The sequence below is a fragment of the Mus musculus genome, chromosome 10 (genome assembly GCF_000001635.26).
Source record: "Mus musculus strain C57BL/6J chromosome 10, GRCm38.p6 C57BL/6J".
Lineage (NCBI taxonomy): Eukaryota > Metazoa > Chordata > Mammalia > Rodentia > Muridae > Mus > Mus musculus.
This window is the reverse complement of record NC_000076.6, coordinates 23,883,989-23,910,444: the sequence shown is the minus strand read 5'-3', so window position 1 is coordinate 23,910,444 and position 26,456 is coordinate 23,883,989. Positions and strand designations below refer to the sequence as shown.

The window sequence follows — 26,456 nt, the reverse complement described above, 5'->3', positions numbered from 1 at the left end:
GTTACAGTTACTATGGTCTCACACACCCTCTTAAATAATAGAAATTTTACTAAAATGGACTGAGTAAATGAAAGTTAAGTGAAGGGAGCTATTATTAGTTGCTTTAATTCATTTCATTCACATTTTGTTCTGAAAAAAAAAAAACTGTAAGAAAAATGAGAATAAGACTCTCCAGTGCATAAGATTAAGGTTCCTGATTTGTCAGAGAAGTGTGGAGAGCATTTAGTAATCTCAGAAGACAGGTTAGCAGTCACCAAAAGGAAGTGTGATGGCTGTGTATGGGCCAGGGCTAAAGGTTATATCATCATGACCTGCTTCAAACAGATCTGGACCACAAAAAGAGGTAGTCAGGTGAATAAATGTTTTGAACACATTGCAGGGAAGGAAAGTGAGGAAGGAAGTAACACTAGACAGACTGAGGGGTTCAGAGAATAAAACAATGAAAACAACTTGAACATGAGACGGTCTTAGGGGAAAATGTGAACTAAAACTATGTTAGGATCCCATATTGCTCCAATCAGACTGGTTGTCACTAACAAAACAACAAACAACACCAACTCAGTTCATCGAGCAAGGAAACATTGAACCTGAAGCTTTAACCCTTCTAACTAGTGTTCAAAGTGCTAGAAGGCTCTCAGTATATTATCAGAAGAGAAAGGTAATATTCAATTTAACCCAGACACAAAACCTGAGAAAAAAAACAGAAACCAGCCTGCAGGACATCCTTGTATAAGACTGGAAAAAGTATATGGGAATCTTATCCTAACCCTAACTCTATCCCTAACTCTAATCCTAACTTAACCCTAACCCTAACCCTAACCCTAACCCTAACCCTAACCCAATCACTTTTTAAAATAGGATTTAAGGCCAGTTCATTACATGCAACCCACACCTGACATTGTGAAAATGACCAAGAAAATGACAGTAGAGTCTGATGCATTATATGTGAAAATGCTAACTCCACACAAGAATATACAAATGTTATAAACTATTAAAAAGGTGGTGAGACCTTTTCTTTGGATTTTCACACACTTCTCTCCATGTGTGAGCTCTTATTTTCACACGGAGATAATGTTGTCCGAGGCCTTGGATATTCAACATGGTGAGGATGACCATGCCCAGTGCTATTTGCCATTAAATAACATAAGGAAAACATAATGTGTTCAATACTTGAGAAAACATCCCAGCCAGTACAGGTTTGGGCTGGTCAGAGAAAGGTTTTGGTTAACAGATTTCAACTCTGTGATATTGTAGAGTGGACCCAGTACTGTCCACAGCTGAATTCTTCTTCAAACAGGACACACGCCAATGGTCATTTCTAAACCACACTGTCAAGAAGCCCACTGTGGTCTTCTGAAAAGTATCCCAGTATCTCTTTGCTTTGACTTTAAAAGTAGCTATCCAAGTGGTAGATACATTTTGTTGGGTTTTCAAGTAGCTTTCTATCATGAAGCTATTGCTATTTGGAAATATTATTCAGTTTTATTTTATGATAAACCTGCAAGGTAAAAAAAAAAAAAAAAACCCTCAGACAAAGCATCAAAAAATTAAGAGACAAAAATCCTCCCAAAATACCATTAAGTTGACAATCTGGAAGTGAGCCTACCCTTAAGGGTGATTTATCACCCAATGAGACTCCCCTGGAAAAACTATGTTTTCCTTTGCAAACATTTGTCAAGCAGAAATAGCTTCTGGGTTAGAGATGAGGGGTTGTGTTCAAGTCACTTCTCTGTGCCAGTTCAGACCTGTGTAGGCCTGTGGTTTTACTATGATTGGTCTAGGAAGTGGCTCTATTTGGAAGTGTGGCCTTCTTGGAGTAGGTGTGTCACTATGGGTGTGGATTTAAGACCCTTTTCCTAGCTGCCTAGAAGTCAGTATTCTGCTAGCAGCCTTCAGATGAAGATGTAGAACTCTCAGCTCCTCCTGCAGCAGGTCTGCCTGCCTAGATGCTGCCATGTTCCTGCCTTGATGATACTGGAGCTAACCTCTTAACCTATAAGCCAGCCCCAATTAAATGTTGTCCTTTATAAGACTTACCTTGAAGCCAGGCAGTGGTGGTGCACACATTTAATCCCAGCACTTGGGAAGAAGAGGCAGGTGGATTTCTGAGTTCGAGGCCAGCCTGGTCTACAGAGTGAGGTCCAGGACAGCCAGGGCTACACGGAGAAACCCTGTCTCGAAAAAAAAAAAAAAAAAACTTACCTTGAACATGGTGTCTGTTCACAGGAGTAAAACTCTAACTAAGACAAGGCCCTTCACATGCTGATACAGTCTCTAGAATTCATATGTGCATCGGTTCTGCTGTGTTCAGAAGGCCTTGTTTTCTTGGTGTCCTCCACCCCTTGTGGCTCTTACGATCTTCCTGTCTCCTCATCCACAGGGCTCCTTGACCACTGAGGGGAAGGGATTTAAGGAGACATCCCATGTAGGACTGAGTGCTCCAAAGTTTCTCCTCTCTGCACACTGCCCAGCTGTGCATCTCCATATCTGGTTGTCTTAGTCAGGGTTTCTATTCCTGCACAAACATCATGGCCAAGAAGCAAGTTGGGGAGGAAAGGGTTTATTTGGCTTATACTTCCATACTGCTGTTCATCACCAAAGGAAGTCAGGACTGGAACTCAAGCAGGTCAGGAAGTAGGAACTGATGCAGAGGCCATGGAGAGATGTTCTTTACTGGCTTGCCTCACCTGGCTTGCTCAGCGTGCTCTCTTATAGAACCAAGACTACCAGCCCAGAGATGGTCCCACCCACAAGGGGCCTTTCCCCCTTGATCACTAATTGAGAAAATGCCTTACAGTTGGATCTCATGGAGGCATTTCCTCAACTGAAGATCCTTTCTCTGTGATAACTCCAGCTGTGTCAAGTTGACACAAAACTAGCCAGTACACTGGTCAAGTAGGATATTCTTTTGAAGTCGATGTTAACAGCAGATGAGATAAAATGGTATTTTTATTACAAAATAGTACTCAAAATTGTCCTAATCACTAAAAGTAATGTAATATATTTCCATGGCAATCTTTGAAGGCAATGTTACATCTTTCTGTTGTTACATGTGTTCTTGAAAAAAAGCTAATTCCAGACTATCAGGTTATTTTCTTATTATGGTGTTTTTATAATTAATTTTTACAATACCTTCCTCCCTAGTACTAAGTGCACATTAAAGCAGGGACTTTGATTCACTTTCACTTACATTGTAACAGCAAATAAACCCTCAATTAATTGTTTTGGTTAAAAAAAAAAAAGTAAAGTTTTACCATAAATGGAAAGAAAGATGCCATTTGGTTTACCACAAATTTCATTAAATTAACACCTAATCTGTGATACTATATTTCCGTAACTCAATTCAAAGTTTAGTCAATTAACATGTCTACATGTACTTTGCCCAAACATCAACTATGTATCAGATAATTTGCCACCACAGTGACAAGCAGGCCCTCTTTGCTTTGGCATGGTGTCAAAGTTTCTAGAAAGTTTTGCTGTCTAAAGAGCTAGTCAAGATGATATCCATGTTTGCTATCCATGTGGCTCTTCCACCAGAAAGAACAATTTCAGAACAGAAAATTAAAAGGGTGTACTCTTCCAGAGGGGAGACGGCTCTGTCAGCCAAATGCTACTGAAGCATGAGGACCTGAAGCACATGAGGGCCTGATGAGGATGGGCTACGCGATACTTACGGGGAAAGCAAGGACTGGTGGTGTCCCTACAATCTCAGCACTGAAGAGGCAGAGCGTGCTTTCCAGCCAGGAGAAAGGATTCATCAAGCTCCTGTTAAAGGAGATACCCTGCCTCAAAAAAAACAAGACGGAGAATGTTCTAGGAAGACACCTAACAATGATCTCTGACCTGCACGTAAGCATGTACATGTGCACACACACACACACACACACACACACACACACATACAGAGAGAAAGACAGACAAACAGACAGACACACATACACACACGCACACAGAGACAGACAGACAGAAACACAGACACACAGAGACAGACAGACACACAGACACATGGACACACCGAGAGACACAGACACAGAAACAGACACAGACCACAGAGACAGACAGGCACACAGACACACCAAGAGAGGAAGAGAGAGGGAGAGGAAGAGGAACTTGCAAGCAAGCAGCTCGCTATGCTTTTTGTTTACTGACTGTTCACTGATCATTATAAAATTACCTTTTAGACTTGGAACCTTTCCTTTCTTCATGTTAACGGCTGTCTCCATATCTCAAGATTTTGTTCTCTGTGACAAATCAACAGATATGATCAATCCACTTTGATCTTTTCTCTAAGACATATGTGTATGTAGATATTGATTATATACTTTCTCTTTTGCCTTCTCTGATGATGAGGAATGTAACTTATCTCTCTTATAAAGGCAGAGATGCAACTGTGCCATGGCATTAATAATCACTGGATAAGAAATCAGTATCCTTTGGGTAGGGAGATGGCCCAGAGGATAAACACTGCTATGTAAGCCTGATGACCTATATTCAGAATCCCAGAGCCCACATAAAAGCCAGAAACTGGATCACGTGACCTGTAATACCAGTTCTCCTGTAGCAAGGTGGAGGTAAAGACAGGAGATTCTCTAGAAGCTTGGTGACTACTCAGCCTTGTAATTCCAACAATGAGTTACAAAGAGTGACCCTGTCTCAAACTAGGTGAAGGGTAAGAATGAAACCCAAGATTGCCCTCTGACCTCTACATATGCACATCCATTCCACAAAAACATGAGAATGCATGTGTGTGCATTTTTATTTAAAATTTTCCCTATGTTTTGCTAAGTGGTATAGTATCTAAATATTTTGCTATTACTGAAAAAGAACATGTAGTGTTAGATTAAACACATATTTTCAAAAATGTGGCTTTCTTGTTTCTTAATTCTAGATTTTCAGTGATCTGGTGGCTGTACCATCAATGCAGGAGCCATTTTCTCCTGGAGTCTGTTGGAGTCTTGGGGACTAGACTAGCTAGACACTCTACTAAGTAAACCATTTTGTCCAAATCTTTAGATTTGAAAATGGGGCCAAGGAGAGAACTGTGTTGGTCTTGTTACTGTTGTTTGTCTGTTTGGATTGTTATAACAGAGAGCCAAAGACTGGACCATTTAAAACAGAAATTTATTGCCTCATGATTCTGGAGACCTGGAAGTTTGACACGTTAGCAGGTTTGCGTTCTCCTGAGGCCCCCTTTCTTGTTGTACATGACCATCTTTTCCTGTGTTCACAAGGGCTTCACTTGATGCAAGTCTTTGTCCTGATTTCTTCTGAGGAGATCAGTCATATTGAATTAAAGTCCATGCTAATGATGCCTCTTATGTCTTCATTGCCAAAGACACCAAGGCAGTCACGTTCTGAGGTTGTGGGAACTGGGACTTGAACTGAAGAATTAAAACTACAGGATCTGGTCCATGAGAGAACGGAAATGTTGAGATAAATACTTAATAGCCCAAATGAACAAACACATTGGAAATTCTAAGCATAACTGAGTAAGATGTATAATAGATTTACACCTCTTGTAAATCTATCTTATGATGGTTTGAAGTGCCTTTTAACTGTAATTTTTATTTCTTCTGAATAAAACACATGCGACCTTTACTTGGCCCTCCATCTCGTTCCAATGCTCAAAGTTTTATTAATTTTCCTGAAATGTATCTGGTGTACATATGTTTCTCTAAAGAAGAGGCACTTTATTTGCTTACACCCGAGTCCACTGTTGACAAACAGTTATTTTTTCTGCATCCACCAATTTTAAATTTTCTAAATAAAATAAAAAATGTAAAAATTCCATCAGCACAAGTAATGTATAATAGGCGTCACAATCAGCATTATTATCAGCGAGTGTGCTATGAAGTCTGAGGAAGCATTGGATGCCCAGTCCTTCCCATACAACCTCCCAAAGAGCCCGATGGTTAACACAGGTCCCGAGGTTGGCTTCAGGCTAACCAGGCGCCCATCACTTGACACCTGATTAAAACACAGAAACATAAAGTCTATTTAAGCTACAAAAATCCCATAGTGCTTTTAATAAACAAAAGAAATAGCCTAAAGTAATGGCCCAACTTTGTTCTTTGGATATTTAAAAATGTTGCAGAGTATAAGAAAATTTAACACTAATTCCTTTATAATTTAATGCATATAATCAATGCCTAATGATATACTTCTCTGAGGAAGCTTCCCCATGAATTAATAAGCATAAAAAATCGGAGGTGGTAGTTTGCAATCCAGTCCATTCAGACCCATTAAGGCCACCACAAATAGTCAGTAGCAGTTGACCGAGGCGGGGTTTAGACCACGTCCGCCACTGGCTCCCCACTGTCCCTAGCCTGCCATGGTGCTCCCTCACCCCTGCAACCAATTCTATCGGGAAAGAGGACTGAGACGGGGACTTTTGCAGTCATGGAAGAACGCTGGTGGGAGGACATGTTAGGTTGTGGAGCAGGCCATTATTTCTGGGATTTGCAGGTTTTCCTTCTTGCAAACAGTGACCACTCCGGAATTCTCTCCTTCAGCATTCCTTCCCTCCTTTTCTCCTGTCATCTTACTGGGCATTAAACCCAGTGCTCTTAAGGGACTTCTCTGTTGAGTCTGGTCCTGAACCTCCAACTATCACTGAATCTTTTCCCTACTTGAACAACCCAGACTCCACCATGCAGTGCCCCAATAAGCTTTCTTCATTGTTAAGAGCCAAAAAGGACACACCCATTACATTAATTCTCAGGCAGGAAATTCAGCCAACTTGGTATTTTTCATGATCCTCAAAGACCATGTTAGTTACCCCTTTGAAATAGGGATGGATATTTATATTTGGAAGAATTTGAGTTAAGTTTTGATGTCCGAACGCCTCCTATTCTAAGTTAATTGGCTACATCAAGCGGAGAGTGTTACCTGAAACTCCCCAGGTGCGAGCTTGACCTCACTCAGCAACACTTCAGGGAAGACATACCGGGTTCCAAAAGTGCCGCTGAGCGAGAACATTTCAAACCTGGTAAAAGCCGTGTCCACTGAACTACCACAGGTGCGTAAATTGGTAGTTTTACATTTTAGCAGGATGCAGATCTAGACAAGGAGTGCAAACAGAGACATGAAACTCAAGACAAATGTAGAACTAGCCCTATCAAATTTCTCTGCAATGTAGCCGTGCATCAAAATGCCATGCTGTGTGCCATATGTTAGCTACACCTTAAAGGTGTGTGAAAATGTTTTAATTCACTCATTAGCTTGATGCTATCTACTCAAAAAAAAAAAATGAAGTCATCAGATAAACTAGATATGGTGACATATGCCTGTAATGTCAGTAATCTGGAGACTGGGTCTGAAGAGCCAAGAGTTCAAGACAAAGCTGAACTTTATAATCAGGGCCGCATAACAGGAACCTATTTTTATAACAACAATAATAAAAGGAAAGGAAGGAGGGAGAGAGGGAGAGGGGGATGGAAGGAGGGAGGGAGGAAGAGAGGAAGGGAGGGAAAAGGGGAAGGGGGGAAGGAAGGAAAGAGGGAGGGAGGGTGGGAGGGAGAGAAGGAGGGAGGGAAAGAGTGAGGGTGGGAGGGAGGGAGGGAAGAAAGAAGTCAGTTGAAATATTCTGTCCTAGAAAACCCCCTCTGCATCTTTAGTGGGTAAAATGTTTCTTCCTCGTTATAATAACCTGGTTTACTGCTAAATAACTAATATACTTAATTATAAATTACTTTAGTCCTCAGTGCTCCCGGTAATACACTGTCAGGGAAAACAGCTATAGACAATTTCCCTGGGTCTCCAGACTAGATTAAATTCAGCAACTAGATACTCTTCCAGCAAAACATACACAGGATGTCCTCTCATGGGTCACCCCTGCAGAACTACCCTCTCACGTGTCTCTCTACTCCACTGGGCACTGTTTCTCAAGTGGGCGATACACGCGCCTTCGCATCATTAACAATGCTGTTCACCTAGTCCTCACCTCATACACAATATCTGAATGTTTGTGAAAAGGAGGCAGCATGGCTGACATGTTTACACAGTAAGCAAAATGTCACCAGCAAGCACGGTTGTAGCACTGCAGAACTGTTAGTCCTCAAGTATATGACTGATGCGTCATGGTATAGGGCTCTAATGAAGCCAAGCAAAGATGTTCTGGGGATATACAAATGAGGTTGCTAACCTAGCTGAGGTGTGACAGAGGTCCTGCAGATGCAGCAAGCATCCTTTACGGCAAAGATAACAACCAGAAGTGGTATGAAGGGTGAGCAGGCAGGAGCCACCATCGAAAAGGGAATAGGAACTTGTTAACTTGTGGAGAGTCTATGGTTTCTGGGAATGGAAGCTGAGGGCGTGCGTGCGTGCGTGCGTGCGTGCGTGCGTGCGTGCGTAAAGGACTACAGCATAGAGAGCACATACCAAGCCTTTCTGCGTCCCTTAAGCATTTGATTTGTCAATTAGTACCTTAGTGAGGAATTTTCAGCAAGAAAAATCATAAAATCAGAAAAAGCATTGCAATTTATTTTGCAATAGTATAAGGACTAGAGTAGATATGGCAGAAACTGTCAGTTGATAGTCCTGGGAGGAGAACACTGTAATGTTTTGAGTAAAGTGGTCTGAAAGCCAGACTAAGGAATCAAAACACAGGCCCTATCTAAGCCCTCCTCTTCCTGCTGACGGGGAGATACCTACACCTCAGCTGTAACCCATCCTGCCTAACAGTCTCGGGGGCAACTCCATCTATATTAAGCACTGAGTACATACTTGGTGTTAAGTTCTTTGTAAAGGAAGGCAGGCATTGATGAGCACACAGAAAATCCCTAGACTTGTCCACGCGGGACGTATCCTAGGTACTACATTATCCTTTCTCTGAAATTTGAATAATTTTAATATTGCTGTTGCCTCTACATCGGCTCCTCTTGCCGGTTCCAGCCTGGACTCCTTTAGATTACATGCACTGGCTGGGAAATGTAAGCAAAAAACAAAAACAACAAAATTAAACAAAACAAAACAAAAACCCTCTCCTGCCTGAGGCACAGGCTCATAGATTTGCATGCTTGTTGCCATGGAGTAACACTATTTGAAAGGATTAGGAGTTGTGGCCTTTTTGGAGGAAGTGTGTTACTGGGGGTAACCTTTGAAGTTTCAATAGCCCAAGTCCGGCCCAGTGACTCCTTTCTTGCTATCCAAAGATCTGGCTGTAGAACTCGGAGCTACTCTTCCAGCACTGTGTCTGCCTGCCTGCCCGCTAACAACTCTCCCCACCATGATGATAATGGGCTAACCCTCTGAAACCCTACAAAAGCCCCAATTAAAGCTTTCTTATATATGAGTTGCCATTGTCATGGTGTCTCCTCACAGCAATAGTGACCAAGACATGTCCCAACTTGCTTTTGATCTTGGTGTTTCAACTGAGCAATAGAAACCCTAACTAAAATACGTCCTGAAATGAGATGTACACATATACTGTACTGAAAACTATCTCCATTATCATTGACATTCAGTTTTGCTCGTCATTGGATCTTCTGGGGCTGACATTACCTGTAGGTAGTACTGCCCTTCCACGGTGTGCAGCCCATCAAAGGCTCCAAAGGCATAAACCTCATCTGCTCGCTTCTCAGACATCTGGTAGCTTAGGTGACAGCAGAGGTCATTCTGGCAAACAGTGTAATTTCCTTTGATCCCTTTGAGCTCCACAAAGGTAAACTCATCAAAAAAGACAATACTCTGAAATTCCTGGGTTTTGGTTGGGGTTGATTCTACACTGCTAGCATAGGAAGTCCAGTTCACCGGGGAGTGAATTGGGTGGGATTTCAGCTGAGCGAAGAGGAGTTTTCCTTCTTGGGTCTTCCTGTCGTAGTGAAAGACCCTTGGAGAATCGGGTGCATAGATACCACTTCCTGGAAATACAATAGGAAGCAGGAAAATAAAGAGATTTCATGATAATCACTGGTATCTAAAACTCATTGTCTTATTCCTTCTAAGCAGCATATTATACTAATTCCCTTAAAATATACTGGGCAGAGACAAAGAAAGGTGAAATCCAATAGGACATGACAATAAAAAGAATTTTACATATACTGGAATTTTGAAAATGAAGAAAAGGTTCACTTTCCAGTTGAGTAACATTAAATAAATCTAGCAAATGGGGACATGTATTATTTTGATGTTTATTATTTTATTTCCTTTGGATTATTTTAGTCTTCTGAATCCTGGAATTACAACTGTGCAATATCCCACACAGAGAGAAAAAATACTTTACCTAGAAATTGAATGGACAGCATATCACCAACTAAATATTCAAAACTAGGAGTTGGGCTACAGATGTGGCTCAGTGTTTAAAAGCACTGGCTGCTCTTCCACTAAGAAGACCTAAGAACCTAAGTTTGATTCCAGCATTCATATGGTGGCTCACAACTGTTTGTAATTCCAGTTCCATGAAATCTGATGTGCTCAAAGGGTACTGCACACATCTATTGCACAGACATACATGCAGGCATAATACACACACACACACACACACACAGAGTATATATATATATATATATATATATATGTATATGTATATATATACATCCATATATATATGTATATTGAATTAGTATATATATATATGTTTTTATTACATACTATATATAACTATATATGTGTACATATATAGTTATATATATATTAACAAATAGTTTCTATTAAAAGACTACATTAGCTTTAAAATTTACGAGTTAGAAAATAAAAGATGTACATACTAATATTTTAGATGCCCTCTCTAACTAAAGTTTAAAGAGCACATATTACCTACCTGTCATTCTCCTCGAGGGATTATGTAGATTAGCTGCTAGGAAATTGACCCCCATGCCCATAGCCCAAGCTGAGTGGAATTCAATGGCTGCCAAATGAGGAAGGACGTCCATCCAGGCGGTTGGGAACAGTATGGTGTCCACCTGGAATTCTGTCACCAGGGTGACAGCGGGATCATGGAAGAGAATATCGAAACAGGTGAAGACGCCAAACTTTCCAAAGGGGGTGTCGAAAGTCACAAACTCAGGCTCCATGGGGACATTGAACTGATCTTCTCCCATGAAAATGTTTTGCTGTAATGAACAAACAATTCAGGGGAATAAAAGTCCAGGAAGCTTCCTGAGACATTTCTGTCCACGTAAACCATATTCATTCAATACTTCATCTATGACCACTGTCTTGATGGAAGAGCAGCTCCTTAGGGAATCAGAGCCACTCCAGTAGAACAGAGCCAATGACTCCCTTCTCAGTACAGACGGTGAGGGCCAGTGCACTCGTCTATACAGACAGTCTCGGATCTTAAAAGTGACAGTGAAACAGACAACTATTGACAAAGCACCTCACCCTCACTGTGCAAAGAACTTCCTTCGCTCCTTTCTCAGGACAAAATCTGTCCCATAAGGTCTTTTTCGTTTACCTTTGACCCATTACCTCAGCAGAGTTTTAAAAGTCAAAGCCCAAAAGATGACAGAGTGGTTCAGTGAAGATGGGTGCAAGTGGTTGTCACCCACCCCAGATGGCCTGCTCCTGGATTACTGAGCACACTGGGAAAGCCTTGGGTCTCCTTATGGGAATTCATCACATCTAAATACTGCCCTCTCTGCTGTCACCACTCCACTCTAAAGCACATTTATCATTGTAAATAATTGTTCTCCCACTCACTTTTATTTGATTAATTAGTTAATATTAATTAATTACTATTAACATCTATTGATTAATTAATATTAATTACTGTTGATTGGTATTAATTAATACGTTGGTTGATGTAGATTAATTATTATTGATGAATATCACCTACTATCTCCATTGATGAGCATTAATATTGATGAGTGCTAATTAATTAATTAATCAATTAATTAACTGTACCTTATGGTATCTCGCAACCAGTTTACCCTGGGAATCAAACACCACATCAGTGTTGTACTGGAATCTGCCGTCAGGTGGACAGTGAGAGTCGCTGGTGTTACACGGCTTCTTGTCTCCCATGTTCGCCACAACATAGATGGAGTTGTTCTTGGCCAAGCAGCTGAGTCTCTCCTGCACCGGGGTAGAGCCAAATCTGGTATATATTTCCATTGGGAGAGAATTTTTTTAAAAGTCTGGATTAGTTTTTAACAAAAATCTATGGTTTGGTGTATACAACAATTCAAAATGATAGGTAGGAAAAAAAGGATTAAGACAACAAAAGGCTTCAAAGGACGCCAATAGTGGGAATTTGGCCATAGAAATATATTCTGGGGTTAAGAATCTATCCATACCTATTTCTGAATCATACTATGTGTCAATATGTCATTGTACATGCAATTGTAGAATGTCTGCAGCATACTCTGAACACTGTAAAGCAAATCCTTCCGTGGTCTGTTCATGAAATAAGGCCTGATAGGAGATGCACTAGGAAGAACTAGGAAATAAATGCATGACTCAAAATTCAGAATTGGACTGGAGGGAAACTGGAAGGTAGCAGAATAAAGAAGACTCTGGAACCTGTCTCCTAGATACAACTGCACTGCAGAACCTGTACTGACTAGTCTGCAATTCTGTAGTCCATTCAACAGCCCACAACGTAGTTAAATTCCTCAACTCTGATCTGATTAGTAGTGTCTATTCTCCGCCCAGCCCCAGCCCTAGCCGGCTGCCCTGTAGTAAGGCTGCCCTGCCACGCTGCCCTGCACTGCGTGTAAGACTGCCCTGCTCTGCCATGCCTCTCCATTCTGATGTATGATGTCACCATGAGTCTAAAGGACTAGGCCACGTGAGCACAGATTAAAGCCTCTGCAACTCCGAGTTTCCTTTTAAGTTGGTTTATGTCCACTGTCCAGTGATAGAAGCAGAGATCTGACCAACACAGGAGTGTCTTCAACTCCTGTTCCTGGTAAAACAAGAAGAGGCTCATAACTGAGCTGGGCGTGGGCTTGTTTTTTTGTTTTTGTTTTTGTATCTTTGAGAATTTCTTATATGTCTACAGTGTAATGTAATCATATCTGTCTACTCTCCTCCTCACGTCTCCCCCTACTCGCTACCCTCTGCATACTGTTAATTTTACCTTTTAGGGTTATCACAGGGTATCCAGTTTACTTGAGGGTCTGGGATCTCCTCCAGGTATGGGTAGATCGTATCCCTGGTGAAACGCACACCGTATATGCCATCTTCTGGAGTCACAATAATGTGCGCACCCTGTTAGAAACAGAGAGTTAAAACACTTCTCAGGCACACTAACTCGCAGAGGTGGGCTGCAGAGTTGAGGGACTGAGAGGCCGGCTGGGCGTGGTAGGAGAGCTCAGTGAGTCAAGGCCAGCCTAGAAGACACGGCAAGCTCTAGGACAGTCAAGGTGACATGGATGACAAGATGGGGGGGATGGATACTTTTCAGTCATATTCTTCAGTTTTCTCTATTTTTCTTTTCCCAAGCTATTTGCTTGTGTTGTGTTGTGTTGTGTTGTGTTGTGTTGTGTTGTGTTGTGTTGTGTTATGAGGCAGGCTCTCATGTAGCCCACCCTGGCCTCAAACTCACTGTCTATATGGCATAGATTTAGCTTAAAGTTCTGATCCTCCTGCCTCTGCCTCTACCTCCCACGTGCTGAGATCACATGTATACATCTGCATTTCCCACACACTTTCTTTCTTTCTTTCTTACTTACTTTCTTTCTTTCTTTCTTTCTTTCTTTCTTTCTTTCTTTCTTCCTTCCTTCCTTCCTTTCTTTCTTTCTTTCTTTCTTTCTTTCTTTCTTTCTTTCTTTCTTCCTGGGTTTTTTTTTTTTTTTTTTTTTTTTAGATTTTTCGAAACAGGGTTTCTCTGTAAAGCCCTGGCTGTCCTGGACCTCACTTTGTAGACCAGGCTGGCCTCGAACTCAGAAATCTGCCTGCCTCTGCCTCCCGAGTGCTGGGATTCAAGGCGTGTGCCACCACGCTGGCCACTTTCATTTTCTAATCCTGCCCTATCACACCGGTGACTTTTTAATGCACACTAACAGCTGTCTACGCCATCCAGAGCTCTGCAATCCCTCTACCCCTTAATTATAAACCCATTCCTCTCCCCCCCCCCCCTTCAAATCAACCCCTTTTTGAACTTTGGTCAATTGTGCCTGGCTCAACTGGATTGATTCACCACTCAATCCCTGTTTGGTACCTCAGAATTCTCCTGCATTTCAGGAGATAGGACACCGTACACTGGTCACCTAGCCTATTCCTTGCCTAAAGGCAATGGGCACTTTGGGATTGGAGAACCACCTTGAAGATTGCTGTGGCCTTTAAAGAAACAGTTGGACTAAGGGTGAAATATCAACATGTAAATATATATATATTTAATTAAATAATATATTATTTATTATATTACTATATAATAGTAATACACACACATATTAATTAGTTGGCTACTGGGTCTCACTGTGTATGTAACCCTGGTTGGCCTGGGGCTCACAGGGATGTACCTTCTTTGGGGGCCCTGGGAGTAAAAGCATATGCTGCTATACCCACCACACTGGTGTGTTTCTATTTGTTACTGTTAACCATACTTCACATGTCCCTGGTGTATAATTGACCTCTGAGTTCTTACTTAAACCCTTCTATCCAAACCACACTCACATTGCAAAATTTGCTTTAAACTTCACACTTAGCAGACATAGTGCAATTAAAATGAACGGATGACTATAATACTTAGTGTCAGGAGTTTGTAACCAGTTTAATTATTTCAGGCTGTAAGCTAAATGTCTGTGGCCATGCACTCTGAACACCCCAGATCTTGTAACTGTAAATGCACCCAAAGAAGGTATGCTGAAGTTATTTCAGTCTTAAAAAAACAACTGAAGGGGGCGTGGCTCAAGAGATGGTTCAGTGGCTGAGATCACTGGACCCAGATTCAAGTCCCAGCACCCACAGAGCAGCTCCCAACTTCCTGAAACAGTTCCGGGAGATCCAATACTTTCGTCTGACCTCTGTGGGTACCTGGCACACATACGGTGTGTACTCGCAGGCAAACCACTCACACACATAAAATAACCATTTTTCAAAAAGGGAATAGCAAATGGTCTCTGCTGTGTTTATAACGTTTCTTTTATATATAGCAGAAAGGAAAACCCAAAATGCTATTTCGTTCCTCAAAGTCTTGCTTAAATAATGAGCAGAATGTTATTTTCAAACTCTGTTCCCTTCCTTTGTTACGGATGTGTAATAGTGTGTTTAATAATTTTGAGGTGAAAAGATTCTAACTGTAAAACAAAGCACCTTGGCTATGCTAATGTAGTGAGCGGAACTGACCCCCGACAGGCACCCTGTTTCCCGAGAGCTATCCCTATCCCTACCACACGGTCCCTCCCCCATCCTCAGGACTCGGTACTCATCCTCAGGACTCGGTACTCGGGAGAGAGGAGATAGGATACCTGCTTCGCTGCAGATACGATCGCTCCTTCCAGAAGGTCCAGATTCTGGTTCATTAATGCCAGAGCCTCACTGTGAGACACTGGCAACAGGGTGTCCTTAGGCAGGATCACAGCATGCTCGTAAACAGCCGCGAGGAAAGTATCCAGCGAACTGGCTTTTAAGACACAGAGGGCAGAAAACGCTGCAGCACACGCCAGCCACCAAGACATGCCCATGCTGAAGTCCAAAGACTGCGGGAAACCAAAACCTTGCAGGATACTTTTATAAACAAGGCATGAGTCACGTGGTTCCCAGACCTTGGTAGCTTCAAAAAATTTTTTTTCAAAGTTAAGAAAACTTTGTCCCTGAAAGCAACAGTTTCAGAAATGTCCTTAGTTCTCTGGTCAGGAATGCAGACAAGAACAGAGGTTACTTATCGCCTCCTAAGTGAGCCCCCACCCACTGCCTGGAGGTCACACGTGAGGTTATGACAGGAATCTAGTCCCTGTCTGGTAAAAGCTTTGGAACCGTATCTTCAGATTTTCAGTGTAAACTTGTGTTATAGCTATCTGCCAGTTTCAGCCCATCTCCAAACAGATTTTATGATTATCCCGTCAGAGGGGAAAGTTACAGAAGCATTGATTAAGGCTCCGTGGAAGCCCACTGTGGAAAGCTATTTCTTTGGCTTGGGGAATACCTAACATTCCAAACTACCTACGAGATAAGAGTTAATAGTCCTTCTGGGCGTGGGAAGGTCAATCACCTAGCCAAGGCACTGCCCCTCAGAAAGGTGGATTCTTTTTAAGCCACGCTAAAGAAAGAGACAGGAAGAACAATCATCCCTAAAAAAATATTATGCTGAGAGGGCAGTTGCTCCAAAGCCATCTTAAGGTTCTGTTGGCTCAGAAAGCTGTTCTCTCTCTCTCTCTCTCTCTCTCTCTCTCTCTCTCTCTCTCTCTCTCTCTCTCTCTGTGTGTGTGTGTGTGTGTGTGTGTGTGTGTGTGTGTGTATCTGGCTGTCTTTGGCTTTCTGGCTGTCTGTCTCTGTGTCTGTCTTTGTCTCTCTGTGTCTCTCTTCTTCTTCTTCTTCTTCTTCTTCTTCTTCTTCTTCTTCTTCTTCTTCTTCTTCTTCTTCTTCTTCTTCTTCTTCTTCTTCTTCTTCTTCTTCTCTTGCTTTCAGATGCTAGCCAGAGGCAGTTTGTGTCCAACCTCCAAGCCTAACTCAAAACAACAAGGCTTTGTAACTTTGTCCCCTCCTCCTCCTCTGCACACCTTCTGACATTTACAGCTTGCCTGCCCTGGGGTTTTCTTTAAATTCAAATAAAAACTCTTCAAGTTTTGTTTTATTTTTGTTTGTTTTGGAAAGGTGAAAAAACATTGTGAAGCTGAGTATAGTGACACAGGCCTTTAATCCCAGCACTCAGCTGTCACTTGAACTGTGAGTTCAAGGCCAGTCTGGTCTACACAGTGAGTTTCTGGACAGCCAGGGCTGTATAGTGAGATCCGGTCTGCAAAACCAAAGAAGAAAGAAAGAAAACATTGCATCTTCACATTATTCTAAGAAAACAAAAGAGCTTCTCTCTCAGATGAGGAACAGGTAAGGGGTCCTGTGTAAAGTACCCAGGCCTGCTACCTGGCTACGTCGTACTGCGAGCAATGTGAAGAACATGGGTATATTGTATCCTGGTAGCAAAGTGAGCCTCCAGCCAAGGCTGTAAGAGCGGACCTGCTCCTGTCTCTCTCTCTTTGGCATGTACCTGACTGCCTTCCTCCTGTGTCTCCAAATGATGAGCATGTGTGTGTTTAGATTTCTTCTTTTCACAAAGTCACCACACAGTGGATGTGGTACCCAGTCCACTCCAGTATGACCTCCTCTTAACTGATGGTATCCTGAATCCTATTGCTTAATAGAGCACGTGGTCACATCTTGATGAACTGGATTTCAGCACAGGATTTTTTTTTTCTTGCAACACCTGTGTTTTAGAATTTCAACATGTCTAAGTAGTGTAAAGAGTAACTAGCTTTACAATTTTGAAGTTATTAAACTATCTCCATGTGAGCACTTGAATGACTTTTGGGCACAGTTAAGTCCCAGTTCACTTAGTGGTGACCTCTTGCAGCATGCCCCCTTCTTGGTGGATAGGAGACTACACACTTTGTCAAGAGTGATGAAAAACAGCCAACACATGGTTGTAGCCACGGTCACTCCTCCTGAGAGACCCAGAGAAAGGGCAGAAGATGGAGAACCACCCAAGTATTATAAGTAGTCACTACCTAACAGTTTAGGAATGAGTTCTCTGGGACAAAATTTGAAACCAGGATGAGTCCTAGACCCACTAAGGTTTTTTTGTTTTTTTTTTTTTTTAATGTGCATATTTTTTTGAGGCACAGTGTCACTATGTAACACGCCTTGGCTGGCCTGAAATTCCTGCCTCTGCCTCCCAAGCACTGTGTTCAAAGGTTTGCACCACCACACCTGGCTCAAAATATTTTACAAAGACTCTTACATTGAATTCCTCGTCTAAAGTGTATGATGTTTACCAAGTGACCCGTCCAGCAGGTCCAGTTATTCGAGGGTCTTGAGGGGACCTTCTCCTAAGAACCAAATTGGGGGGTAGAGAGAGACGAGAACCTTGTGCGAATAACGACATGGAAACAGTCTGAGAAGCATCAAGGTCCCAATGTATTGGGCAAGGCCCAAGGCCTAAATGCACAAACAAAAGGGGAAGTACAGGTACTTATCAGTGGGAGGGGTGGGGCAATAGAATTGCACAAGCAAAAGGAGAAGTACTTATCAGTGGGGGGGGGGGCAATAGAAATTTTTTCTTTTGGCAGCTACATGGGGAAGCAGGAACTTGGTGGTATCAGGGTGTGGTCAGGACATCGGAGATGACTTAGGGCTAGAACATTCTGTGGTTGTTCTCAGAATCGGTGTGTTGGTGAACCGATTTTGACCCCCTTTTCTTCTTGGGGGGAGAGGCCCAATTCAGAGATCAGGACAATTGTGTTGTCTTAATGGCTCCCAACAACCAAGGATCTCACCACAAGATAGAACTCCCTACATGCCTTTAGAACAGTCTGTGACCCTCTGAACTGGAGAGAAAGGTAAAGGAGACAGCGGAGCCTGATGCTGGAGCTGGCCCTCCAGGAACAACACTGCCCATGGTTGGTGAACAGGAAAAAGTATGCTGTGGACCTTCTCATGAGTGAAAATTCTGCAGGGACTTAAGGAGACGCATCCCTTTGTCAGTGATAATTATACCTAGAGCAGCCCTACTAGGTTTCAAACAGATTTTTAAAATCCCCTAAAGCTTCCCGCTATAGTGCGCTGAGAAGGGAGGGTGTAATGAACTCATCTTCAAAAAGGCCCAGAACCTTCCATTCTTATTCTCCATTAAAAAAAACACACACACACACACACACAAAATTTCAAGGCCTGGTATGGTTATTTCTCTACCAGTAAAATAAGCCAATTCAAGGCAGAATAGAATATATTAAAGGCAGGTTTATTGGGAAGCTGGACCTTGCTCAGGGAAGTCACCATGGGGAGAATGAGGCAGGGAGGAAGCAAGAGGAAAAGCAGAAGGAAAAGAAAGAGAGAAAGGGTTCATGCACAGAGAGAGAGAAGGGCAGGGAGGGAGGGAGGAAGGGAGGAGCAGGAAATGTTCGGATTATATAGGGAAGAGCCTCTGGGGAAGGGCAGCCCAGCCCATGGACTGGAAAGTTCAGGGTTAGGACCAATGTGTGTCAGGCAGGGACTGAGGGATGCTGGGAGAACCTGTAGGCCAAGTTCTCTCTGATATGTAAAATATGCACCTCAGTTCCTTGTCCTGGGGTCCCAAACCAAACACAAACCTTTAATCAAAGCACTTGTGAGCAGAGGCAAGCTGATCTCTGAGTCAGGCCAGCCTGGGATACATAGTAAATTCTAGGACAGCCAGGGATACATAGTGTTTCTTGAGAGCCTAATCCATGTGGGAAAGGGGAAACAACCCCAGCTCCTCTAAACTTGACAAAGGGGTTACTGCCTCTCACCTCCACTGCCTTGTTTTTTGCCTCAGCAACAGAAGGAAACTGGAGGCTCATACAGAGCACTGCAGACTGAGGAGAGACTTGGGGAAAGGTTGAGGCCCCACCACAGGACTAGAGAATACTTGCCACAGCCCTACATGCCTCCAGCGTATCCATCCAACATTCCTGAAGTACTTACTAAACATAGCTAGACAGGAGCAAGACTTCAGAGGCTGCAGCTCTTGGATGGCATGAGCTCGACCTGGATACCAGAGGCACCAGTAGCTTCCTTTGAACTCTTCTGCTGGGCCTTCAGATCTTTGATGTCTGTGATATCCCCTGGGACCTGTTCTTCTGCAGCCTGATAGGCTATGTGTAGCAACACATAGGCACTCTGCTCTTAGAGGCCATCCCAGGGGTGGTATCTGTAGTCAAAAGGCTCTAAATGCTGAGAAATGTTCCCAGCAACCTTCAGACTTCACCAGACTGACTTGCAAGGATGGAGAACATGACTTTTTTTGAGGACAAAATAGACATAACTCTCCCTAGAAAAGGGGCAAGATCACTTTAGTCTGGGAGTGATGGCATACACAATCATCCAGGCATCCAAGCAGGAGGTTCATAAGTTTGAGAATGAGGGCTGGAGAGATGGCTCAGTGGGCAAGAGCACCGGACTGCTCTTCTAAAGGTCCGGAGTTCAAATCCCAGCAACCACATGGTGGCTCACAACCATCCGTAAGGAGATCTGACGCCCTCTTCTGGAGTGTCTGAAGACAGCTACAGTGTACTTACATATAAATAAATAAATAAATCTTTAAAAAAAAAAGTTTGAGAATGATCTAAAGTATATGGTCAAACTCCACCTACAAAGGGGGAGGGGTGCCTGCCCTGGCAGAGAGTCGATGTTCATAAGTTTGAGAATTATCTAAAGTACATGAAAAGGACATGGTAAAACTCCACAGAGAGAGAGAGACAGAGACAGAGACAGAGACAGAGACAGAGACAGAGACAGAGACACAGAGAGATGCCTACCCTGGCAGAAACTTACTGCATCAGAGTGGGGAATGCCCCGGGGGATCCCTACCCTCTCAGAGGAGATGGAGAAGGAAGATGGAGGATCTCTTTTGGGATGATGGGGGCAGTGTTTGATATAAATTAATTAATTTTAAGAAAGGGGTGAAGGGAAAGACAGAGACTTAGACTCCTCTGGTCTTTGCTGAGAGAACAGTGTTGACATTCACCAGGTAGCAGGTCCCACAAGGACCTCAGAGACGATTCCTGACCATGTAAGCAGACAGAACCATCACACACTAGGGAAAAGAAGTTGAGAAGGAGAACCAAGTAGGTTATCATGACCACTTGCACTCTGAACTTGGAGCACTGTGTACAGACAGGTGTGTACAGGCTTGTGATGAAAGATTAGACATTGGCCTCTGTGTTTCTGCTAAATGCATATAGATGTTAATCATAACTTCAAAGTGATTCTCTGATTAACTTTACTGTAGTCCACAAAGTTGTATATAAGAATATATTTATGCCTCTGTAATGGTTCCGTGTAACAAACTCAGAGTCTCGTGCATATTCTATAAATCTTCTACCATTTAGCTGCGTCTCTGGCTACCTTTATAATTTTCAACGTTGCCACTAAGAATTATGTTTTTGTCATGGGACAAAATGACAATGTGGTTTAAAGATCTTTGTTGATTGTATTTTCAGTTGTAGAATTGGTCAAAACTTCATCTCATGAAACAAACTTAGCTTCCTGTGGACTGAGCACAAACACATTGGAGGTCGGGGCTAGAAGACTCATAAAGATGTCTTTTCGCTTTTGTTGTTTGTTTGTTTTTTTATTTTTCTGAGATTCTGTTTCTCTGTGTAGTTTTGGCTGCTCTGAAATTCCCTCTGTAGACCAGACTGGCCTCGAACTCACAGAGATCCACCTGTCTCTGCCTCCTGAGTGCTGGGATGAAAGGTGTGAGCCAGCAGGCCCGGCTTTAATAAAAAAATGTTTTCACATAGATTTAAGCATGAGGGTTAAGAGAGAAAGGCTCTCAGAAGAAAGGAACATGTCCAAAAGCGCTCTTGTCTTAGCCAGAATCCGGTTCATCTAAACAGAGAGGCCAGCGGAAGCTGGATCAGGGCAGAAAGGGAATCCTCCTGAGTCCCTTTCCTTGTAAGATGTGGGCAGGCACACGACCATGTGGAGGAGAAAGAGCTTGACTAACATCGGATTGCTCCAGTTGACTCCTAGGAGAACAGGTGAAAGCAGAGGTCACTTCTGCGTTAAGAGAAGCTGGCCTGCTGGGTCTCTGGGGTTGAATGAAAAAAAAAAAAAAAGAAATTACAAAGGGAAGGACATAACTGCTCCTAGGTGTGGTGGAGGAGGGGTTTATTGTAGATGCATGGCAGATCATAGTCAGAGGATCATCTGGGAGAGTCCAGACTAAGCATGACCAGACTGAGCTGTGCCTTCTGAGGGGAGAGGGAAGAGGAGCTGCCAAACAAAAGGGCAGCCTGGACCAAGATATTGACTAAGAGAGTAGACAAAAAAGACCAGGTAACAAAAATGGCTGGATTGCATAGGGAAGCACAGACGGAAGAAGGCGGCCCAGAGCCTAGGCTGGAGAAGCTTAGGGTAGCTTAGGGTGGGGTATGCCAGCTGTGTACTATAACAGGTGGGGACTGAGGGATACAGGGAGGTCCTGAAGGCCTCCATCCATTAGGATGGTTAATGGGCACCTCAGCTGCTTTTCCTGGGTTTGACACCTAGCAGTGGTGAGGAGGTGAGAAATGACATGGAGTTTAAGATGCGTAACCTCTATAATTCTGATCTTTCAAAGCATATGTAGGATAAGCTGAGGAGTTTCTCCTTGGTGGGTTGACTCTTCGGAATGGAAGATTTTAGTCTTCTTTCGCTGGAGCCCAGAACAGAAAACCTGAGTCCCAAACAATAATTCCCTATCATTTTTTAATTAGCATCTTGAATTAGCTCTCACAAGGGAAAAAAATAAAAACTTCTAGCTAGCAAGTTATGTTCTGCAATATCAGAAATATTAGATGATATCATAGGTTTTGTTCTTCACAGAGTCTGGAAGAGAGAGAGGCACAACTGTGTGAACAGAAGTTTTCAAAGCCCGCCATTTGCATATAAACTGAGAATTGAGTGTTCCATGGTACAGTTAAGGGTGTCTTAGTTACGGTTTTATCACTGTAAAGAGATAGCATGACCACAGCAATTCTTATAAAGGAAGACATTTATTTGGGGCTGGCAGAGGTTTATTCCTTTATCATCTTGGCAAGAAACATGGATGTGTGGCAATGTGTAGACATGATGCTGGAGAGCTGGGAGTTCTACGTCTTAATCTGTGGGCAGCAGAAGGACACTGTGTGCCACACTGGGTGTAGCTTGATCACATGGTACCTCAAAGCCCACTCACACGGTGACACATTTAAGGCCAGACCTCCTAATAGTGGCACTCCCTATGGGCCATGCGTTCAAACACATGAGTCTATGGGTGCCATTCCTATTCAAACCAGCACCAAGGGGAAGGTTTTATTGTAGATATGAGGAAGGTAACAGAAGAGTCCAGAGCAGAGAGAGAAAGAGGAGGACTGAATATAGCCAGGGCTATCTGTGAGAAAGGGGAGAGTAACATGAGATAGAGAACACAATAGGAGAGGAAGAGAAAGAGAGAGAAAGCAGGGTTATATGAAGGATGGGTAGCTGGGGGCAAGGAAGCGTCTGAGCTGGAGGGAGTTTAGAGAAAGGGAGGAGGTGAGAAATGACATGGAGTTTAAGATGAGTAACAAGTATTTGAGATACTGAGGGAGCCTAGAGACCAGCATGAGGTTTGACATTCTAATAGGCACCAAAGGTCACCATATGTCCCTTCTGCCAGAGATAAGGAAAATGACCGTTTGGTAGAGAGGAACTAGCTTCACAGTCCCTGGGGAAACGCTGGCTTTTATCTAACCTCCAGAAGTCCTCTATGGTCTAGGTTGAGCCCATTTCTGGATATGTGGACTGCCTTTGGAATTAGGAGAAATAAGAGTTTGGGGAATTTCCACTAGACCTGACTGTACTGGCTAGTTTTGTGTCAACTTGACACAGCTGGAGTTATCACAGAGAAAGGAGCTTCAGTTGAGGAAATGCCTCCATGAGATCCAGCTGTAAGGCATTTTCTCAATTAGTGATCAAGGGGGAAAGGCCCCTTGTGGGTGGGACCATCTCTGGGCTGGTAGTCTTGGGATCTATAAGAGAGCAGGCTGAGCAAGCCAGGGGAGGCAAGCCAGTAAAGAACATCCCTCCATGGCCTCTGCATTGGCTCCTGCTTTCTGACCTGCTTGAGTTCCAGTCCTGACTTCCTTGGTGATGAACAGCAGTATGGAAGTGTAAGCTGAATAAACCCTTTCCTCCCTAACTTGCTTCTTGGTCATGATGTTTGTGCAGGAATAGAAACCCTGACTAAGACACCTGACAATTTTCTTTTTATTTGTTTTGCTGGACTCAGGGGGGTAGGTATAGGGGGTGAAACTGGTCATCATTATGTACTTCTGGCTTCCCTGGAACTCACTGATAGACCAGGCTGATTTGAACTCACAGAAATCCAACCACCACTGTCTTTCTAGTGCTGAAATTAAAAACATGAACCATCACTTCTGGTAAAACTCTTCATTTGTAAGTCATGATAAATAAAGTGAAAAGTCTAACTGTGTTGCATGTGTTGGTGTTGGCAGGGGGGTGGGGTGGGGTTGCAGAGGTAAACATAACTGTGGTGTATGTTGGCAGTGGGGTAGGGTGTGGTGCAAGATAAACCTCACTGTGGTATATGTGTCTGTGTTGGTCGTGGGGGCAAGGTAGTTTCAAGATTTCAGTTGCTTTGTCATGATGAGCAAGAGCTGAGAAATGAGGCGAGGCATGGTGGTGAACACTTTTAATCCCAGTGTTTGGGAGACAGAGGTAAGCTGGCTTCTATGAGTCCAAGGCCGGGATGGTCTCCATGGTGAGTTCTAAGCTATCTAGGCCTATGTAGTGAGACTATTTCTAAAATAATCAACTGTCTTAGGGTTTCTATTGCTGTGAAGAGACAAAGTGACCATGCAACTCATACAAAAGAAAACATTTAGTTGAGGCCAACTTGCAGCTCAGAGATTTACTTAGCCCATTACCATCAAGGCAGAAAGCATGGTGTCATGCAGGTAGACATGGTGCTGGAGAAGTAGCTGAGAGTTGGACATCTGGTTCCACAGGCAGAAAGAAGAGAGTGATACTGGGTCTGGCTTGGGCTTTTGAAACCTCAAAGCCCACAGCCAGGGAGTTACTTCCACCATCAAGGCCACACCTCCTCCATCAAGGCCACACCTCCTCCATCAAGGCCACAACTCCTCCAATAAGGCTATACCTGCTCTGTGCCCATATGGAGGTCATTTTTATTCAAACTTCCATACGAAAACAAAACAAAACAAAACAAAACAGCTGAGAAATGATTCTAAGGTCTGAGTTTAACGTAGTCTTCAATTTTTGTGTATGTAACAAGCTGCTCAATATTGAGGAAGTTGAGATCACTGTGATGCACTCACTCCAGATAATTGTCTAGGACCCAAAGGAGTCTAGACGAAACTCACATGCATCCACAAGAAAGGAATTTGAAAAGGAATCAAAGCCTTAGTTTCCTGCTATGCTTAGAGCTGAGGACCATATAGCTCCTGCAGAAAGAACTGAAGAATAATGGGACTTGACATACCAAAAAGCATTTTCTATTTCCCAAATGGTTGCTGACTTCTAGGTACTGAAGTAAGTGATAGTGAATGAAAAGAAAAAAAAAACACTTAAGAAAGTCTAAAAGTTCTCTGTCATTTTCTGTAGGGATCAGAGGTGTCTCTGAATTCAGTGAACCTCAACTGTCATCTGTTTTTAGTTGAACAAAAAAACCAATAACTCTTTCCTAAGTTAATCAATGATCAACCTGGAAATAGACTCTCAGGACCAAGCGAAAGGTAACTAGAGGAAAGGTGAGGTATCTGCCAGGAAGCTCTGAACAACCACAAGCCACAGTAAATCCCTGAGTGCTGTGATTCAGTGGAGTCAGGAAATTTGGACTACAGTAGCTTCAGAAAAAAAAAGAGAGAGAGAGGGTTCTGAAAGGGACAATTTGTTTCTTTATTACTAACTTATAGGCTATGAACAACTTGCTTAACCATAAAGTATTCATAGTTACCTGATACCCTTGTTCTTTAAGGTCAATGCCTCTTTGTGTATACAAAACTCACCTTGTATATTTATAAATTATGTATATTAGGATTCATGAGAGGAGGAAGGGAGGGAGGGAGGGAAGGAAGGAAGAGTAATTGTGGTGGTTTAAATGAAAATGGCCCCCACAGACTCACAGAGAGTGGCATTATTATTGTGGCCTTGTTGGAGGAAGTGTATCTCAGGGGGTAGATGTTGAGGTTTCAGAAGCTTAAGCCAGGCCCAGTGGTTCACTCTCTCTTCCTGCTGCCTGTGGATCAAGATGTAGAACTCTCAGCTCCTTGCTTCCCACCATGGTGATAATGGACTGAACCTCTGAACTGTAAGCAGCCTCAATTAATTGTCCTTTGTAAGAGTTGCCTTGGTCACAGTGTCTCTTTACCACAATAGAAACCCTAATTAAGGCAGTAATAAGTCAAAAGGATGGAAGAAAGAGAGAAAGAGAGAGAGAGAGAGAGAGAGAGAGAGAGAGAGAGAGAGAGAGAGAGAGAGAGAGAGAGAAGGGGAGTTATTTATAAAATAGTAGCCCACACAATTGTGGCTACTGTGAAGGATCATGATCTACTATCTAACAGCTAGAGACTATGAAGGACAAAGACATAGTCTGAAGGCCTAACAACTTGAATGTTCATGGTGTCGACTTCAATCTAGACATAAAGGCCTGAGCACCAGCTCACACAGGCAGAAAAACCTGTTTTCGGCTCCTCTGCCTTCCAAAGACTGGGTGCCAGCTACTGATACGTGATTTACTGTTTCTTTAGCCACTTTTCCTTGTGCTCCCTGTTTAGAGGCTATCATAGCTGGGAAGATAAGGTTTTCTGTCAGGAGGCAGGCCCATGAGGCCACTTGCTCACATGTCATCT

At 42.9% G+C, this 26,456-nt stretch overlaps 1 protein-coding gene across 2 annotated transcripts; it reads right to left on the bottom strand.

The window, feature by feature from the left end:
• Nucleotides 1-5,100: 5,100 nt before the first annotated feature.
• Vnn1 (vanin 1) lies at nucleotides 5,101-15,757 on the bottom strand. 2 transcript variants are annotated; one of them, NM_011704.3, is made up of 7 exons: nucleotides 15,354-15,757; nucleotides 13,022-13,152; nucleotides 11,845-12,037; nucleotides 10,760-11,051; nucleotides 9,502-9,860; nucleotides 6,889-7,059; nucleotides 5,102-5,967 (listed from the first exon to the last, which is right to left on the bottom strand). In NM_011704.3, the coding sequence occupies exons 1-7, from the start codon at nucleotides 15,567-15,569 to the stop codon at nucleotides 5,791-5,793; spliced, it is 1,539 nt and encodes a 512-aa protein (NP_035834.2). In that variant the 5' UTR covers nucleotides 15,570-15,757; the 3' UTR covers nucleotides 5,102-5,790. The 2 variants fall into 2 exon arrangements, with proteins under 2 accessions (XP_006512781.1, NP_035834.2); XM_006512718.2 differs by lacking the exon at nucleotides 15,354-15,757 and having other exon boundaries at nucleotides 5,101-5,967; nucleotides 11,845-12,015; nucleotides 13,022-13,110.
• Between the last annotated feature and the right edge of the window lie 10,699 nt (nucleotides 15,758-26,456).

Coding starts and splice junctions, on each gene's coding strand:
- Vnn1 (NM_011704.3), bottom strand. CDS start 15,569: ATGGGCATGTCTTGGTGGCTGGCGTGTGCTGCAGCGTTTTCTGCCCTC. Junction 11,052..11,844: donor TGGTTGCGAGATACCATAAG/GTACAGTTAATT, acceptor TGTTCATTACAG/CAAAACATTTTCATGGGAGA. Junction 9,861..10,759: donor TCCCTCGAGGAGAATGACAG/GTAGGTAATATG, acceptor TTGTATTTCCAG/GAAGTGGTATCTATGCACCC.